The sequence below is a fragment of the Phyllostomus hastatus genome, unplaced genomic scaffold, assembly GCF_019186645.2.
Source record: "Phyllostomus hastatus isolate PE091 unplaced genomic scaffold, TTU_PhHast_1.1 phas_contig_159, whole genome shotgun sequence".
NCBI lineage: Eukaryota > Metazoa > Chordata > Mammalia > Chiroptera > Phyllostomidae > Phyllostomus > Phyllostomus hastatus.
The window spans coordinates 25,566,508-25,586,156 of record NW_025333640.1 but is presented as its reverse complement, the minus strand read 5'-3'; the positions used below and the strand labels follow the sequence as shown (position 1 = coordinate 25,586,156).

At 50.8% G+C, this 19,649-nt stretch overlaps 1 protein-coding gene across 2 annotated transcripts in view; it reads right to left on the bottom strand.

Annotated features, from left to right (window-relative positions):
* Positions 1–4,724: 4,724 nt before the first annotated feature.
* The window catches only part of NR3C2 (nuclear receptor subfamily 3 group C member 2), a 292,292-nt gene continuing 277,367 nt past the window's right edge, over positions 4,725–19,649 (bottom strand). For both annotated transcript variants that reach the window (XM_045830979.1, XM_045830980.1), the window contains exon 9: positions 4,725–7,442. In XM_045830979.1, the coding sequence (XP_045686935.1) occupies positions 7,287–7,442 (156 nt within the window). In that variant the 3' untranslated portion in view covers positions 4,725–7,286. The remainder of the gene's footprint in view (positions 7,443–19,649) is intronic.

The following is a 19,649-nucleotide window of genomic DNA, read 5'->3' as shown; positions in this document are numbered from 1 at the left end:
ATCACAAGGTGTACTCTTGCATTGGTGTTTTACCTTCATTTCCCCTGGAAAGTGATGAGGAGTATTGCTTTCTGTTTTTGCTGCCTGGGCGTGGCTGGCAGCAGGTATCTCCTGAAGGCTGTCTGAGCAACGGCCCCGCCTCACTCTGGGCTGTGGCCCCTCCCCCTGCCCTGGTTCTGCACCAGCTCCAGCAGCTGAGACCAGGTCTGCAGCCTGGGCTCCTTCAGAGGATGGCAGGGGTTGGGGCAGTCAAAGCAGGTTTTGTGTTTCCTGTTTGCAGTGGGCTGGGGGCCTGCATCTGAGGGTGTCACCCAGGTGTCTGCCCTGGTGGTCTCTGCACCTGTAAAGGAGGTGCCGGGTGAGGACGGAGCCAAAGCGCCGGTGGGGGCTGCACCCCTTCCTGTGTCGGAGCAGAAACATCTGCAGCTGAGGGTGTGTGTGTGGGGGGGGGCGTGGGTGGAGCAGTGCACTGTCTGGGCCAGTGACGGGTGTGCAGCTCACTCTTTCCCTACAGTGATGGAAGGAGCCCGGGGAGGGGGCCCCCCTCACAGAGGAGGCAGCCGGGGCGCTCCGGAGCCAGAGCTCGGCTCCAGCGCAGGAGGCCACTCGTGGGCTCTTTCTGCTGTACCAGTTTGCTTCTGGAACCTTCTAGGGGATAATGGCTGTCATTGGGTTGATTTGTAACTTTACTCCATCCGAAATTTCTGTGTGGAGTCCTAACCCCAGTACCTCGGAGCGTGACCTTATTCCTGAATAGGATTATTGCGGATGTAGTTAGTTAAGATGCGGTCAGTACAGTTGGGCCCTAGTCCAGTGACTGGTGTCCCTGTGGAAAAGGGATGTTTGGACACTGAGACAGGTGCACGTAGAGGCACGACGGTATCTGCGGGCCAAGGAGAGAGCGCTGGAGCTGGTCTGGTCCACACGGCCGTGCCGTCGGAAGGAGCTGACCCTGCTGACGTCCTGCGCTCCCACTTCCAGCCTCCAAACTGGGAGACCAGTTGTTTCTGTTGTTGAAGTCACGCTGTTTGTGGTACCTCGGTCCAGCAGCCCCAGAAAACCAATACAGCGGCTACAAGTATGTTTCCAGTTCAGAGCAGCTGGTTTTGAAGTTCTCTTTCCACTATTTTATGTCCTGGGGACCTTGGGCGTGTTCACGTGAGCTCTTTCGGCTTCATTTTCCTTCTGTGAAGTGGAGAGACTGCCACCAACCGCCGGGGGCGCTGTGACGAATGGCAGCGAATGTCCCGTGCTGGGACGGACGCAGGGGGACTACGGTTTAGTGAATGGGGACGATGGGAGAGGGCAGCCGCAGGGCACGGTGTTGGGGAGTCAGCCTGCCCCCTTCTCCCACCCGATGCTTCTTTCCAGGCCCCCCCCCCCCCCCAAAGGCCATTCCTTGCCCCTCTCCTCTGCCCATCATTGCTTGGTCTTATCCCTCCTTCCCCATCCTGACCCTCCTTCCCCAGGGTACCCTTTGCCTCTTTCGTCTTGGCCTTGACTTTGTCGCCCATTCACCTCAGTGCCGGGCCCCTTCTCACCTTGCTGGTTCTCCACTCACGTCCAAAGGGACACCATCTTGGTGACGCCTTGCTCAGCCAGGGGTTTTCCGTGACCCCCGCTCCTGTCGGAGGGTGTTATTCCAGGGGAGTGTCCTCAAGCAGCTCACCGGTTCCTGCCTCTGCCCATGTGTCCTCAGCAGCTGGTCAGCACGTGGGCCTGGCCCGGCCCGCCACCCCATGCGGGGAAGCTGGCACGGTGTCCCAATGCCTTAGTGTCTGGCTCGAAGTATTTCCGTCTTTTGGCTGGAGAATACCTTGGCACCTTCTTTCCTGTCAGAAGGTCCACTTGCCTGGGAGGCAGACGTACGCTTTTGGCCCAGGCAGGGGACCTGCGCTTCGGGTTTGGGCAGCACAGGCCCGGGATGCTTTTCGGCAGCCCCGTGCCACCTGTTAGTGTCGGGATTCCTTCCTTGGAGGGGTTAGCTGCTCGGAGTGGGAGGAACATGGCGTGACCCAGGCATGAGGAGCCGTGACTCTCTCTGGCTAGGCTGGCATAAAGATCTAAATGAACGGGTTTTTCTGACCATGACAACTTGGAAACCACTCTCTTGTCAGCGCGAATTCTATGAGGAAAATATCTGAGTAATTGCTAGTGGTAGATTGACTTGCTGACCCAAGTCTCACTCGTCCCTAACCCATGTCCTTTGTGCGGAATCCTCGCACGTGACCGTAAGCTGGGCCTTGCCACTTGCTTTGGCCAATGAGTCAGGAGCAGACTCAGTGCCATGAGAGGCTTCAGAATTGTTAGGCCCCCCCCCACCCCGCCTTTCCCCGAGCCTTGCTTCTCCCATGAAAGTTTGCCCAGGCTAGCCCACTGCGGGCCGAGAGGCCATGTGGAGCAAAGCCATCCTAGACCAGGTGGCTGCTGGCTGGCCACAGGTGCGTGAACACGCCTGACTCAGCCCAGCCGGGCCCAGGTCAGCGGAACCCTCCTCGCTGACTTAAACTCCAGAGAAATAATCAATGATGGTTGATTTAAACCACGAAAGGTTTGCTGGTGGGGGGGCAGGGTGTAGCTCACCACCTGCTGCTGTGCCCCACGGTTCACTTTGCTCCTGATCCAGTCTCGGGGCATGCTGATCAGTGCGGTCACATCTTAATTTTCTCCGATCCAGTGTTGTTTGGGAAGCCGCTGTTTTATTTCCAAGAAAAATGCACTGGCAATTGGGTGACTTGAAATGGAAGTGTCAGAGATCCTTATAATCAAGTCATTTAGTCTGTGCACTTGCAGTTTATCAAGAAGCGCATTGGAGCTGACTGTAACTTGAAAGGACAATATTGTCTATTGGCCTGAGGGGCACTGAACACGCAGGAAAGAGCGAACCCAGCCCTGCCTACATACACTTTTGATGCACATTGCAGCTGCTCCGGCTTGCAGCGGTCGGCTGCGTGAGGGGCTGAGACTCAGTTTGTAGCTGACTCCTAGATGGGCAGCTGGGCCGTCTGGGCCTGAGAGTGCTCTTAGCAGTCCCTAGACACACGGGCATACTGGACTGAAGACTGGGCCTACTCTGTTCATACACGGCACCCGCTTCGGTCAGGGGTGCCAGCTGGTGTGGCCTCTCGCTCGCGTTGGCAGGCTCACGACCTAAGACGGCTTTTGTTTCAAGTTGGGGGCCCTGCTCCCTAACAGGTCAAATTCCATACATTTTAACACATTGTATGCGGGAAACGTATTTATACGTTTTACGTTGACTGGTAGTAGAGCGCATGATAAAAACTACCCACAAACAATGTGTTAAGATATAAAATGATCTTCATTTATAATGTTTTATAAACAACTTTTCTACTTACACGTCTAGTCTTTCCAATACATTTTTCTCCTGTGCTGCGTTTAATGGCCTGTGAGGTGCTCCAGAAACGTAGCCGTCATGTTTGAGTGAGGGTGAATTTGCTGGAACTCTCAGGTAATCCTCTCTTGCAAGCAAGTGGTTTGAGTCACCACCAGTTCAATGACAGATTAAAAAAGCACAGCCATGCACTACGTAATGACCTTTTGGCCAACGACGGACCGTGCCAATGGGCCACAACGTTATCCAGGAGCTGAAAAATCCCTACTACCTAGTGACATCGTAGCCATGGTAACATTGTGGCATGGATTAGTCACTTGGCTGTGGTGATGCTGGTACTTGCACACAAACCCATCAGTTGTGTGAAAGCACAGCACTTATAGCTGTGTACAGCGCACAGTACCTGAGAATAAACGTGTGTACCGCAGGTTTATGTATTTACAGTGCTGTGCTCTAATCGTTGATTTAGAGTGGACTCTTTCTGCTTCTTCCAGTCCTGCAAGCTCCATTCATGGTAAGTGGCCCAAATGGCATATCATGTTTTCAACTTTTATACTGTGTTTTTACTGCACCTTTTCTACGTGTGGCTACACAAAACTGAGCACTGTGTCGCAGCTGTCTGCAGTACTCAGTGCCGAGACGCACTGTTCAGGTTTGCAGCCTCGGAGCAACAGGCGTGGGTGTGTGGTGGGCCGCACCAACTAGGGCTGGGGAAGTGCACTCGGCGATGGCCGTGGCACGATGAAATTGCCAAATGATGCATTTCTCAGACGTTTCCCCATCGTTAAGCTGTGCATGACTGTGCTTGAATTTTATCTTGTGGGAAAAAGTGTTTTCTAATTTTAAAGTGAGATGATAATTGCTTACTGCTCTTTTGTGGTTCACATTCATGAGCGGAATCAAAAGGAGCGGTCCGTAAGGAGGGAGAGAAACAGGGCCGGGGGCCTGAGGAGACTTCAGGGGAGACAGCGAGACAGCTGGCATTGGAGGGAGTTGGATGGGGCGTCGGGTCTACTCACGTGAGTCCTAAGTCTGTGAAATGGACAAACTTCCATGTAGTTGTGCAGATAAAGGAGGCAATTACATAGCACAGGGCTTAGCACCCATGGGGTGACGGTTACTGTTATTAAATGTTTACAGGATGTCTTCGTGGACCAAATGTTAATAATAAGAAATACATCTAATTTGTCCCCAGAGAGTGTAATTGACATGTGGCTAGCACAGGTCTCTTTCTAATATGATGAAAAGAAAAATCCAAAAAACTGTTGCTGTGTTTCAGAGGTAGGCAGAAGCGCATGTAATCAAGAATGGAAGGACACAAAATCCAGGTGTTCCTATAGACGTTCAAATGAACTGTTTCCAAAACAACAGGTGATTAAAGTAAAGGATTTATTGTAATCTGCTTACAGTCCTTTGCAAAGACAGACATATGTTTTTGCATAAAGATATAAATTGCTTCATTTTAAACTAATTTAGTGTGTTTTTTTAATTATATGAAGTTCCGGTGAATTATGAATTGTACCAAACCAAGATTTTTAGGAGAAATATGGTACAAAAAATAAGAGCAGACAGACAATTTGGACTGGGACAGGCATTCAACAGTGAGTTTAGAATATGGCTTTGCTGTTTAATCAAGCAAAGTTACCCGGAGACACACACAGAGCCAGTAACTTTGTTAATAGAAAAAGCTGATGCAGACCGTCTCCACCGCAAACCCGGTTACATCGAAATTCTGATTTTGTGAAAAGCACGTCTGAGCGAGAAGCTGCTCATGTACGCCTTTTTCCCCCCCCTAGAAACTCCCAGTCTGCATGCTGTGTATTTATACCCTTCCGAGTGTGGCTTTCCTATTGCTGTGCATGTAAGTAAGTTAGCTGTAGTTAAAGACCTGCCTATAAATTAAATTCCTGAAATTGCAAATTATGTACGAAAGACTCCCTCTGAGTGCCCCTTTGACAGGTGCCCCCTGGCACAGGGCTGGTGCCTTTGGAAAGACAAGGCCACGTTGCCTGCGGGGTGAGCCCTGCAGAGAAGCGTGGCTCCCGACGCTGCCTTCCCCTGGCCGTGGGTTTCTCCAGCTAGAGCTTTTCGGTCTTGGGAAACAATGCAGTTTCACTGAGTGCGTGATGATGATCATCACTTCCAAAAGATTAATTTGGCCTCTATTCAAAGTAGTTTATTTAGTGCGATCCTATTGTTACACTCCCCCAAAGAGATAGATGTTTTGCGATGTGGGGCAGAGAAAAGCCATACACTGCCTCAGTGCCAAACAGAGTAATGGATTACAAATTTTAGTGCCACTGTCTTGCTTATATCATCTGTAGTTTTTCTCCCCCCAAAACTGTTGCTGTATAAAATGTATTGTTAAAACCTACCTTTTAAAAATGTAAAAACCCTCTAACGATTGTGCGGTCTCCACGCCGCCCTTCTGCCCGCGCCCACATGCCTTGTCCCAGAGTGCCCCGCAAAGGCCCGCGTGTTCCCGAGGCTGGGTCCGGGGGCAGCCAGCCCCTCTCCTGAGACCAGCTGGGAGCTGTCACCTTTCACAGGCGTAGCGAGTGCCTGGGATTTTTTTTCCCAAAGGAGGAAATTTCATTTTTCTGAAATGGGAAGAGACTATGCTCGCTGAGCCCTTGCGTTTCCACAGTCTCTACTCGCCTACAGCTGAGTCGGCTTCTGGAGGACAGTGGAGAAGAGCCGGCTATTCAAGAGCTGTGTGCTCGCGGGGCTTCCTCCTGCGTGTGTGTTGTGAGGGGGCGCCTTCCAGTGCCCAGGTACCACGGCCAGTGGTTCCCTGAAAGCAGTAGGGCAAAGCAGGAGCCAGAACAGACGCTCAAGTCCCTCGAACACCCCGTGCGGGAGACCAAGGACAAAACAAATGCACAGGAAAAGTAGAAAGGCTTGAAGACCACCCAGGAGGATTCCACGTGGTTATTTACAACAGGGACTGTAAAATGGTAAATCAGATATGAAGCTAAAAAAGGCACAGCTTTCCCTTTCTTAAATACACTGTAAACGGTTCATTAGGCATGCAGAACATTTCACTTTACAAAAAATTTTTTTTACCTTGTTTAGACAAAGATAGTACTTAAATAGTCTCCAGCAAAATAGAATTCTTTCAAAAATACTTCCCATTCTTCCTATTAACCACTGTTTTTTTTTTTTTGTCTCATTTACAAAAGTTCCTTATACCTTATATAACTCAGGTCCTTCACAATTTATACATACAGTAATGTACAGCACAGCAAAAGACTGCAAAAAAATTATTTGTAAAGCCAACACAATAGATACTAGAAATTGAAACCAAGGCATTTGTTTTAACATCTTATCCATCCTAATTAACAAACAGACCTAAAGGTGTGGATGCCCATGGTGCAGAGGAACGTGGGCGAATGCCAGCCAGAGGGGGCGCTGTTCCACACCACGTGCTCTGTTATTACACAGCAGGAATCTGTATAGATTTTTTTCTTTTTTGTTTTTTAAATAACAAAAGAATATTAATGCCCCATATAGACTATACGTTTTATGTGCAAACCAAGGGTAAGCTTTAAAAAGTTCGTTAGTCCTTGAACCCTTTTAAAACAAGCGAACGATACCAGAAACTACATGGCATAGTTAAAACTTCCGTCTGTTAAAATATCAAAATCAGAGAGTTATTGACTAGATATGGCTTTTCATCCAGAGGATCGGGAACGTGTTTCTAAGCGCTGGGGACCGGAGAGGGAAGAGTCCTTTCTTTTCGGCTGTCTGGGTCTCGCCAAATTCACATCTGAGTGCTTCCCTGGCTCCAAACCCTTGACATGACTTTACAGTGAAAAACTGCTGAATGAGTGTGAATCAACCGTCCCATGTGAAAAATATGATTTCTCGGGTCCTTCGTGGGTGTCGACTAACACAGGGAAACTTAAGGCAAAGTTCTGCTGGGACGGGTCCGTCACTTCCTGTGGAAGTAGAGGGTCTTGGCGTTCCCGGATTCCACCTTCGGCAGCTGGTCGCTGATGATCTCCACCAGCATCGCGGGGAACTCCACTTTCAGGGCCTGGGACTCTCGGAAGGTGTAGAAGCAGAACTCCAGCAGGTCGCTCCCCAGCTGCAACACAGACAGAGAGGGGACCTGACGCGGAGGCCTGAGGCCCGTCCCCATCCCGGGGACACCTGGTGTCACCACACTCGGGTCAGGTCAAAGAGCAGCGTTCAGAAACCCAGCCAGGAAGTCACGTCTAGGACGCTGTCTGATTAGTAAGTCATTTGTCCTGGGGGAGGGAGAGGGGTGCTCACCCTTCACGTAAGAAGCCTTTCACTCAAAACAGATCCAGCCAAGAGCTGTGTCGCTGCTGAGGATTAAACACAGCAGCGGCAGCAGGGCCAGTGACCGGGCGGCTGGGTCCCTGAACTGCTCTCACAGATTCTTCTACACGTGTGAACTGGGTGGAGTGAGCGTGTGCACAGATCTTTGGAGGCTGGGGATGGGCCCTGCCCAGGTTATAAGGGGGGCTGGGTTTGGAGGGGCCGGTGCCAGCTCAGAGCCCGCCCAGAAGGTGCCCAGGGCTGTGAGGGACAAGACAGAGCTCCTCTGCTGGCGGGGCCTTGCCTCCTTGCAGCCTGGCCCGGCCGGCACGTCCGCCACCAGCCCTGCAGGCTTCCTGCCCCGACCTGGTGGCAGGGCTCATGAGACTCTTCACTTTGGTTCCCCCCCGGCTTCACTGAGACAGTTGGTTTATAATCAGCACACAGCATTATGTAATGGGCACCTAAGTTTTAGGTGGTACAACGGGTTGATTTGATATACTTATATATTGTGAAATGATTAGCTAGCTAACACCTGCATCACGTCACATAATTGCCATTTCTTTTTTGTGGTAAAAAGGGTACTTCAGAACTCAGGAACTTTCAAGCATGGAATACAGTGTTACTAGCTAAAACCACCACGCTGTGCATTAGACCCCCGGAATTTACTGTTACTAGAAATTTGTGCGCTTCGCCTGGCGTGCCCCCACTTCCACCCCACCCCGCGCTGCTGGCAACCGCCAGCCTGCTCTGTTGCTGCGAATGCGGCTTTTCAGATGCCACACGTGAGTGAGGTCATCCCGTGTCTGGCATTCTCCCTCTGACTCGGCTCGCTCAGCGAGCTGAGCCTGCCCTTAGGGCCCATCCACGTTGTCGCAGTGGTGGGACTTCTTTCTCTCTCGCGGCGGAACGACCCGCCGTTATGCGGCCAGCTGCTCCGCCGTGATGTGCCCGTCCGCTCTCATCCCGTCTCCCCTGCAGGCTGACCGTGCGAGCACGAGGGGGCCCCCGGGGACGACTGTGATGTCGCCTCGCCCGTCCAGCCGTCCTCCCTGCTCCATGACCGAGGGCCCTGCTCACCCCCCAGGGCCCGGGCCACCTCCAGTGCCATCAGGTAAAAGAACGGTAAACCCACAAATGCGGAATGGCCTTACTGGTTGCTCTTCTGTTTCCTAGGAATACAATTTCAAATCACCAGGTACACATTCTGCGTTTTCATTAGTTAACTACACTTTCGGTCATTTCCCACTGCAGTACAGCTGGCAGGATTAATATTCGTGTCGGAAAAGTGATTCTTGTGAAAACACATCGGTCACTTAAAAAAACCTCAGGGTTTTTCTAAACTCAGTGAGCTCTGATTGAGCGGGATGGTGAGTGCCGGCCGGTGAAGGCCTTCGTTACAGAGCAGGAATGGGGGCGTCGCTGGGAAGAGCACGCAGCCGCTGCTTCTGCTGGGACGGCCGCTGCCCAGGGGGTCCAGGGACTGAGCTGTGGCAGTGGTCGCAGCCCCAGGGGGCTGGGGCCAGAGATGGGGGAGGCCAGGGAGACAGCATCCCCCCACCAACACACAGAGGCCGGCTGTGTGAACGCGGGGCCTCGGTTTCCACATCTGGCGGGGGGGAGGGGGTTGGCGAGAGTGTCTGCTCCCCAGGGGTGCCTGTGCGGACAGGGTGCACTGGCACGGGGGGCGGGGGGGGGCATCTGGCGGGAGGAGTGCTGCGAGGGTGGGGCCCCGGGCTCCTTCGTTCGGGTTTCTCTCTCGGACCGAGTTTCCCGAGCCTGCCAGTCATCTCCTGGAACTCAGCCCTCAGGCCCCCCTTCTGTAAAGAGAGGGACCACAAATTTGTTTTCTGCCCTCTCCAGAAAAAGGATTCTTAAAATAGAATTGGGATGGCAGGCTTCTTAATTCTTTTTTTTTTTTTAAGTTGGCGGGCTGGTGGCTGTGAAGCTAACAGCCCCGCTGGGCCCTGCTCTCCCGGCGTGGGGCTGCTGAGCCCTTGAGTGTGGGGTCACTGGGCGGGCACCTGTGTGAGCACACCTGCTGACGTCTGACACATGTCACCTGGCGGGGCCAGGGCCACGTAAGGGATTGTGTCTGTAAACAGGTGACAGCAGTGGTGATGCACGTACGACAGGAGACAGAGCAGAGCGAATCCGTTCATGACCCCAGGGCAGCGTGCCCGGTGCCACCTCTGTCCCTGTCTGTAGCTCCCTTGTGCCTGTATTTTGGGCACCGAGCCTCACCTAGGAGACAGTCAGGGGCTCGGCTGTTTTTCCTCACAGGTGGGCCGGGGACAAGTGTCCTGGACACCACTCACTAACCATGCATGAGCGCCCAGGACTGGCATTTCCACCCACCTGTGCCCCGTGTTCCACAGGCCAAGAAAGCAGCTCATTTCCAGTCAGAAGTTGATACCCAGGGCTTCTGTTTACGCAAGTGCCTTGGCCAGCTGCAGAGGGATGGGCACCTTGCTGGGAGGGGGGCTCGGGCAGGTGAGGTCTCTGACCCCGTGAACACCTGTGGCCAGGATGGAGATGGTGCTGGCTGCTTCAGAGGCCTGCCGGGCCCACTGGCCCCTGGGACCAGGCTGAGAACCTTTGCAGGACTCAGCCAGCAGGTTCTGAGCCAGTGGCTGTGGTTGCTAAGTTCAGGGATCACCTGTGACAAGCAAGGCCAGGTGTCCAAGGTGATCGAGGGCAGGGGTCTGCAGGACGAGGAAGGACCCCGGCCCCCCTGGAAAGTACAGGCCAGGAAGGAGAAGCTGCAGGTGGGCAGGGGTCCTGACCAGCCAGAGTGGGCGCTGGTTTGTGAGTCCGACAGCTGTGTCACGTCCAAGGGTCTGGCCCCGGGGCTGCACACGGGCGTGGGTGGCTGACTCCGAGGTGGCAGCCTGGTGTGAAGCCGCAGCACACGCCGTGGGACCGAGAACCAGGACACAAACAGGTACAGTGCACATGTCCTCACCGACACTGTCCCTGACTCCTCAGGCAGGATGGCCGCTCAGGCGGGCAGCGTAAGGCCAAGCTGTCATCACAGCCTGGGAGGCTGTGCATCGCTGAATGACCACGGAGGGTTTCTGCCTGCCCCCCAAACCGCTGTTCCCCCGGCAGAGTCAGAGCCCACCCGAGCAGAGTGGGGTCCCTCGGGGCCTGCCTCGGGTCCAGGGTGTGGTGGCGGGAGGCCAGACCTTCCCAGAGGCCACCTTTCAAAGGAAAGCACCTCAGGTCGACTCCGCATGGACAGCCCTCCAGGGACAGTCATGTCCTGGACACTAACTTGGCGTGAAATGGTTTTAAAAAATGCCACTCATTCTCTTCAAAGGGTCTGAGTACTGGCTTGTTCCCCCAGCTCTTTCATGATGCCCCCCTGACTCCCTGAAGTCACCCTGCTCCCAGGAGCACCAGCCTGAGGACCCTTGCTCCCCTCTGAAGTCACAGATGCTATATTTTGTCTAATTTATTTGACAGCCAAACAGCCAAGGGACTCCACTCCTCTTTCATCCTGAGGTTCCTATCTCTGATCCGTGTAACCTTCCCCCTTTGTGGCTCCTCAGGTGGCCTGCACACGCCCCGAGGACAGGAAGCACCGCACAGCCCTCGGCATCCGGGGGAGGCCCGTCCAGTTCTCCCTCAGCTGTCCCGGTAAGGTGCTCGGCCCTTGCCCCTGCCTTTCTCCCGAACTCTTAGGTGGCCAGGAAAAACTTCCCCCAACAGTATTTTTTCAGGGCAGTGCGTTGCTAGTCTTATTCAAGGAAGCAAAACAAGACCTGGTTAGCGTTAACTCTTGAGTGGCTGCGTGGATGACAGCATCGTCCATGCAAAAGAACCGTCAGTTTCAGTCCGGAAGCGTGACCACTGCAGGGATAAGTGGGCATCTTCACTTGAGTGACGCTGAGTCAGTAATTCAGAACTCAGTGTGGGGAAGCTAGCCCCTTCCATGTTTTCCTTCAACTTGTTTACACTGGGTTTTAACCTGACTCGGTACGCACGCCCTGCGTGAGCCCCACCCCTGCTCTCTGGGTTCAGAGGGATGGGGTGGGAAGGAGGTCGAGGCTACAAAGATAAAGCCCCATCCTTCTGGCATGTCAGCACAGATGCCTTAATTTTAAGCAATGAGACAAAGAGCCAGGCCTGCCATCTCTATATTGGTTCCCACTGGCCTTTCCTGGTAGTAACGCCAGGCTTGATGGAGAGGCAAGAACCCGAATTACAATCAGTGGTGAGAGTCCTGCTCTGTAAGGAGTCAGAGAAAGGCATGTGCAGTGACTTTGTTCTGCACACAGTGCCTCTGCTGGGGCCCCGGAGGCTCAGCTGGAGGCTCAGCCACCCCGAAGGCACCTTGTGGGTTCTGCCAGTGCCCTTCTCCCGTTCTGTCTACAGAGTCACCACGGCCTGTGCGTGGCCGCTCCCCCAGCCCCCCTCTGCCCTGAGCAGGGGCCTGTCGGGGTGCCGTGCAGGGGGGTCTGGTGCTGCTGCTCCAAGGTTACACGACCACTCAGCGGGGACAGCACCGGATGGGGAAGCCTCCCTGATGCAGGGTCCCACCTGTTTTCGAACAGCGTGCTCATTCCCCCTAAGTTATTTGCTGGCTCCAGAGCTCTCACCTAATTAGGATCAAGCTTTCTGCTCTTATAAAGTCTTGTGTGGAGGTTGGAAGCTTGATTTTCAAAGATTAGAATTTTAGCCAGCTGTGGGGACGGGGCTAGGGGCAAAGAGGCAGAGCTGCAACCCTCCATCCTGAACAGGAACTGACATGGTCAGTGGTCGTATGCTCCGGGGGCTCCCACAGTGGCCTGGAGGACACTGGGAAGTGTGGTGCAGTGACTTCATAGGGGTCTGTACTTCCTGCAGAACACCCCCCGCCCCCAGCGCGGGCCAGCACACAAGATGCCTGTATCAGTGAGGTGGGCACCCCTGCTTTTCTCAGTAGGACAGGACACTAGCACGGTGCAAAGCCCCCCCCCCCCAAATTTATAGTAGCATTTGTTTCCACACCCAGAAATAAATGTAACCTTTAACAACAGGGTGATACCACCATTTCCTTGTGGATGCCCTTTGAAAACCCAGTTCAGACTGTCTGCTCGGCACTCCGGGAAAGCTCTGCTTTAGAGCTGAAGGCCTCGGAGATGTCGCCAAGAGAAAGGGGCTGAGAGATACCATTGGGAGTGATGGCAGCCGAAGATGGTTCATGCTTTTGTCCTCCTCCCCCATCCAGGAATGAAAGCGCCTCTGTGGGGCTCAGCGTGATACCCAGAACCTGGAAGAGGCCTGCCACCTGTGCGCCAGGAACAAGCAAGCAGACCTCGGTATAAGCGGTGGGACCAGCAGAGTGCTGGCCCGGGCGGGCACCCGCAGACGAGAGAGAAACTGCAGGAGTCTAGCCTTCCCAAGGGGAAATACCGCCATGCTGTTGGAGCAAAGGAGAGTCCCTTAAAACGAGTTTGGATGCAGCAGAGACGGTGAGAACTTTACCAGCACCACACTGCCTCCCCCCGCCACCTCGCCCCCAAGCAACAGTGCACTGGCAGAACCATGCCTCCCCCAGCTACCAGTGTGCGGCTGGAGAAGCCCCTATCTCTCCACGGCACCCAGAGTGCCAAGGCAGGACCTCAATGACTGGGAGGAGGAAGACTGGGAAAGAGCAGGTAAGCGTCCTGCTGACCTTGCTGAGCAGCAAGTGTACCCAGGACTGTCTGGGAGCACCACACCCGGGGATCCCCCTATTCACCTGCAGGCACACCCAATGCTCCCAGTGCCAGATGCACATCTCCTCCACTCTTTCTTGCACTGGCCGGCTCTTTCTTGCACTTCCAAGTGTGGAGAGGCAAAAAGCAAGATCCAGTAAACTGGCCAAGGTCAATGGGCCAAGGAGAAACCACAAACTTGAGCTATAGCGCCACCTTCTGGGAAACAAGAGATTTCTTTCCATGAGTCAATCTGGTAGGATCAGTCTGGTAGGAACCAGAAGACATAAAAGCTTAAGAATTTTGCCACAAGAGGGAGCAAGACCAGAGTAACAGGAGCACCCATACATAGGCAGAAAAAACCCAGAACATCAGCACCAACGAACAGAATACTCAAGGAGGTGCCTGCTACTCCCAGCAAGAAAGCAGCAGTGCTCAACTACACAGAATGTTCAACATCAAGGAAACGTCACCATCAAAAGAGCAGTTCTCTAATATCTTGAGTTCAAAGGCACAGAATTTTGTGATCTTTGCTGATAAAGAATTCCAGATCCCTGGTTTGAAGAAACTCAATGAGCTACTAAAAGACAATTCAATGAAATCATGAAAAAGAACCAAGCAGCAGTCAGGGAGCTGAAGAACTCAATGGACGAAACGGTAAATGCAATGGAGAGAGCTACCGAGGAGCAGAGCAAGTGGACACACAACCAGTGAGCACGGGACTGCATCCAAAGAACAAGTATCCGAATGGTCGGGATTCCAGGAGAACTGGAGGGGGTGTGAAGTTACAGAACTTCCTGACTTGGGAAGGGAAGGGAGCATCCAGGCTCACGAAGACCTCGTCCAGAACACAGTGTAGTAAAACCGTCAAATGCACTGAAGATGAGAGAATCCTAAAGGGAGCCCGGCGAAAAAACACTACAAACTACAAAGGAATCCCCATCAAGCTATCAGTGGATTTCTCAGCAGAAACCCTATAGGCCAGGAAAGAGGGGAATTAGATATTCTAAGCATTGAAAGAAAAAAAATGCCAGCTAAGAATACTCTATCTGGCAAAGTTACCCTTCAGCTACGAAAGAGAAATACTTTCCTAGACAAACAAAAGCTGAGACAGTTCATCACCACTAGACCTGCCTTTCAAGAACTTCAAGCATTCTTCAACCTGAAATGAACAGATGCTAACCAGTGACATGAAAACATATTAAAGATAAACACAGATTTAGAAAACTCATTCTGTAATACGATGTGTGCTATAGTACAAAATTCAATGGAAAAGACTATTAAAAACAGCCACAGCTACTATAACTTGTTAAACACACAATATAAAGAGGTAAATAATATCAGAGGTATAAAAAGGGGACTGTAAAGGTGAAGCTTTTACAGGTGATAGAAGTTAACAGCCCACTTTACCCTGACAGCAGCTTATGTGTGGTATGTCTTGTGTCAGCCTCATGGTGATCACAAAGACAGAAACAAAGACTGTACGTTGCCTACAAGAGACTCACTGTGGGGTTGAGGTTATGCATAGGCAGTTCATGAAAAGTGGAGATGAATATACTTACAAAAAATCGACTTTAACCCAAAAATAGTAACAACAGACAAAGAAGGTCCATATGTAATGATAAATGGGTTGATTCATCCAGAAGATGAATTCAACAATCATATTTAATAGACCGGGGAGAAATAGTGCAGTAATAGTAGTGAACTTTAACACCCACTCTCCTCCAGACAGAAAATCAGCAAGGGAACACTGGACTTGAACCATGCATTAGTCCCAATGCCATGTATATGTAGCATAGTTCATCCAGAAGCAGAATATGCATTCTTTGCAAAACATTCTCCATGGTACAAAAAACAGGACACAAAACAAGTTTTAGTACATTTTAAAAAGCTATAAACCACAATGGTATGAAACTAGAATGCAACAAGAAGGTGGAAAAATCTATAAATATGTAGAAATTGAATACACTTCTGAACAAGCAATTGGTCAAGGAGAAGTCAGAAGAAAATGTCTCAGAACATACCAAAACCTATGGGATGCTGCAAAAGCACCTCCGAGAGGGAAGTTTATAGCAATAAATTAACTTGACACCTCAAGGAACTAGGAAAAAAAACAAAAACAAATTAAGCCCAAAACAAATTTAGCAGAAGGAAGGAAATAAAGATCAGAGTGGGAACAAAATAAACAGATACCAGAAAAACAAAAAAAATAAACAATGAAACTAAGAGCTGTTTTTTCAAGAAGACAGAAAAGAGAATCAAAGAGATGTTACAACTGGTATTATAGAAATAAAGAGGATCATAAACTACTATGAACAGCGAGAAGCTAACAAATGGGATAACCTTTAAGAAACTGATAAATTCCTAAAAATATACCAACATGCCAAGACCAAATCAGGAAGAAATTGAAAATCTGAACAGACCAATAATGAGTAAGAAGATTCAATCAGTATTCAAAAACTTCCCAACATGGAAAAAAACAAACAAACCCAGGACCATCGATGGCTTCACTGGTCAAACCTACCAAACATTTGAAGAATAACAACGTCAATCCTCAAACTCTTCCAAACAACTGGAATAGAGGGAACACACCCAAACTCATTTTATGAGGCCAGTATTACTCCGACACCAAAGCCAAAGAGCAAATTCAACCAATGGGGGGCTACGTTAATGAAACGAATGTAGTGTATGTAGCAAAACAAAACAAAAACAAAAAAAAGGCAATGGGGGAAAATATTTGCAAACTCTGTACTGGAGAAGGGGGTTAATATTAAAATAGATTATGAACTCATATCTCTAACAAATAATCCAGTTAAACACAGGCAGAAGAAGGGCACATTTTTCTACAGAAGGCACACAGTGAGCCAGAAGGTACATGAAGAGATGCTCAACACCCTTGATCATCAGGGAAACGCAAATCAAAACTGCAGTGAGAGACCCCCTCATACCTGTTAGAATGGCTGCCGTCAAGGGGAGAAGTGAGTGTTGGCGAGGCTGTGGAGAAAAACATCCTTGTGTGCTGCTGGTGGGCATGTGGAGTGGTTCATCCACTATGGAAAGCAACCTGGAGATGCCTTAAACAGTTAAAAATTGAAGCACCATATGATCCAGCAACTCCACTCCTGGGTTTACAGCCAGAGGAGAGGAAAGCGGGACCTGGAAGAAACGCCTGCACTCCCGTGGTCAGTGCAGCAGCGCTCACAGTGGCCAAGGCGTGGGGACGGCCGTAGTGTCCGTCAGCAGACGACTGGACGAGATGCATGCACAGTGGGGTGTTACTCACCCAGGAGAAAGAAGGGACCCCTGCCCTTCGCAGTAACATGGGTGGACTGTGAGAGCATTATACTGAGATAAGTCAGACAAAAAAAACACAACAAATACATGATACCACTTACAGGTAGAATCTCAAAAAGGCAAATTCACAAAAAGAGCAGAATGGTAGTTCCCAGGGGCCGGGGGTGAGGTTGCAGGTGTAGACTTGCAAACCAGCAGGTGAGTCCTCGAGATCTGATGGACACCACAGTGACTACAGACAGTAACACTGTATCATAAACTTCAAAGTTGCGAAGAGACTAGATCTTAATTGTTCCCGCCACAAAAAAAAAAACAAAACGGTAATTAAGTTACGTGATAGAAATGTTAGCTAAATGCAACAGTGGTGATTATATTGCAAGATATAATTGTACCAAAGCTAGATATTGTATACTTTAAATTTACATGCTTTTTATGTCAATTATATCTCAATAAAGGGAGATACCATCAGAAAAATATCTAAGAAGACTGGTTTGTGAACACTCGCTAAAAGGCATTTCACAGCCCCAAACTGAACAGGCCAGCATGCTCGTGGATCAGTAAGTCTAGGCCTATACAAGCATTTGGGGCACTCAGTGGGGTGCTTGAGAGCTCTGGGATCCCCTTTAAGAGGCTGCTGTCTTCTGCCAAGGACCGGTCTGCAGGGCCAGGGGGCGTCTGGATTCAAGTGTGTCCCCGAAGCAGGAGACGAGCCTCAACAGGGCTGGGCTCGCGGTGGTGTGAGTTCTGCCGCAGATTCTAGGTACGGGAACCCTGGTGAGGGTGGCCAAAGCCAGGGCTCCAGGCCAGAATCGGTGCCTCAGGCTCTGTTTCCAGAGAGGCCCGGCTGCCCGATGGAGTGAGGCAGACAGGGCTGGTTCCGGCCTGCAAAGACACTGCTGCTCAACATAGCACGAAAAACCAAGGGTGTTTCTGAAAACACCCCTGTTCCCCACCCGTTAGCATCTGGTTGTTATCCGAGATGCTGTGTTTCGACATGTTCTTCGTCACCATTTTTATAACACGTCCAAAGCTGATCACTGGTCTCTGGTCGGTGACGGACGCGTCATCTTCAACATATGCTGGAAGGATGCTGTCTGTGCGGAGCAAGACGGGTTCGAGTCTCCTCTCTCTCTCGGTGCTTAAATGTATGTAATTTCCACCCTGTTTAAGTTTCCCTGTGTTACAAGCCCCGCTCTAGAACGCAGCTCTGCCTGCTTGTGAATCAGGTCTATTGTGTGTGTGGAGAGCACAAAGAGAAATGACACAATGGGAAAGGAGAAAGTGGAGCTTTGAGATAAAGGGATAATGAGAACCTCGCGGAACAAAGGAATTCTAATGAAAGGCTTGTGTTTGGAAGTCACGGGCATGTTACTGTACATAGAAGTATGAACTTTTCCTGATTTTGCTTTCAGTATTTCCTAGACCCTCCTGGCAAATGCACTCTGTACTGAGCAAGGTAAAACTCTAAATCTTTTTAAGTTACCAACTTTAATATCAGGTTTAATCAAGATGAAGCAGTTAAATCCTTATTTCAGCCTCTTCTGATGTGAGTGCCTGAGACCCGAGGCCAGGGTCACCCAATTTAGTCCCTTGATTCCAGGATGCCCTTGAGGGAACCGGGCTGGCACTCGGTGGCCTGCAGCAAACCTGGCCTAATACCTGCTTCTGTGTTTTCATTTGTGTTTGTTTTTTACATGAACCGGCTGAAAAAAAATCAAAGTAATAGTATTTCGTGACATGTGGAAATTACGTGGAATAGTTTTCCTGGGACCCGGCCACGCCCACTCACTCAGATATTTCCTCCGGCTGCGTTCGCACGCGGCGGCGGGGCCGAGGGGTCCTGACAAGGACCACGGGGCCCACCAAGCCACCGTCCTTGCTGCCCGGCCTCTCTGGGGAAAATCTGCTGGGCCCTGGATTGGAAGCCATACCAGCGATGTAATAACAATGGAAGGGAAAACAGGTTTTGGTTGTTTATGAAAATATTATAAATCAATGACAAGATGTCTCTTGATTTCAGAAATAGTAAATGTGAGAAGAAAAAAGTCTGAATCAAGAGAGATGGTAGTAGCCAGATTTCCAAACATTATGCAGATTCTCCAAGGCTTTGGGAAATGCCTTAGAAGGCATCCTTGTACACAGGGGGCTGAGCTAGATGAGGGGATTGTCTGGCTTAAAGGCTCTGGAATCTGTCATTCTAGAGGGGTGTCGCTGTCTCTCCTGCCTTCCATTTCCGGTTGTTCCCTCAGGGGCCATTTCTGTTGGATCCTGTCCTCCTGGTGGGCTGCACCCATCTGCAGTTGGTTCTCCTTATCCACGGTAGTTGCGTTCTACAAAGTCATTGGAAGTGGTGAAGTCGCTAACTCTTAGGGAAAATAGGGTTAGGTGCCCACATGCTACCGGTGACAACGTTTTCATAAACGACCGATACCTAACCCAGTTTTCTGTGTGTTTCTGGGTGCCGACGCCTTATTTTGTACAGTGCTGACTCCCTAACGCTGAGCTCCCGTCTGGCGGCTGGACAACTCAGGCCTGAACAGAGCTTACGGAACCCACTCATTTTCTCCCCAAAACACACCACAGCCTTCTAGCTCTTAGGGACACAGGCGCGTGAGCGCTACATTTGGGGACAATTTAAAACAGCAACAAAAACGCAAGAAACGTGGCACTGAACAGACTGTGAAGAGCACACTTACTGTGTAAGAGCTGGAACAAGGAGCGAAAGCGCCACCTTGGTTGACCTTAGTTGGGAACCTGCACTTTTGCGGCTCAAATAATTCTCTGCACCGGCCGCTGAACGCCTGTCAACGTGCTGTGGGTACTGACTTGGGGGTTACAGCTAAAATTTAACTGGTAGGCAAATTTGTAAATACAGAATCTGCAAATAATGATCGAGTGGGTGTGAAGCCATATACACTTCCTAGTCCCCTGAACCATGACCCTGATCAACAAAACTGATCAATGGGCACCTTCCCGGCCTTTGCAGTGTCGGCCATTTACAATGATCCGCCCAGGTCCAAAACGGCACTTAA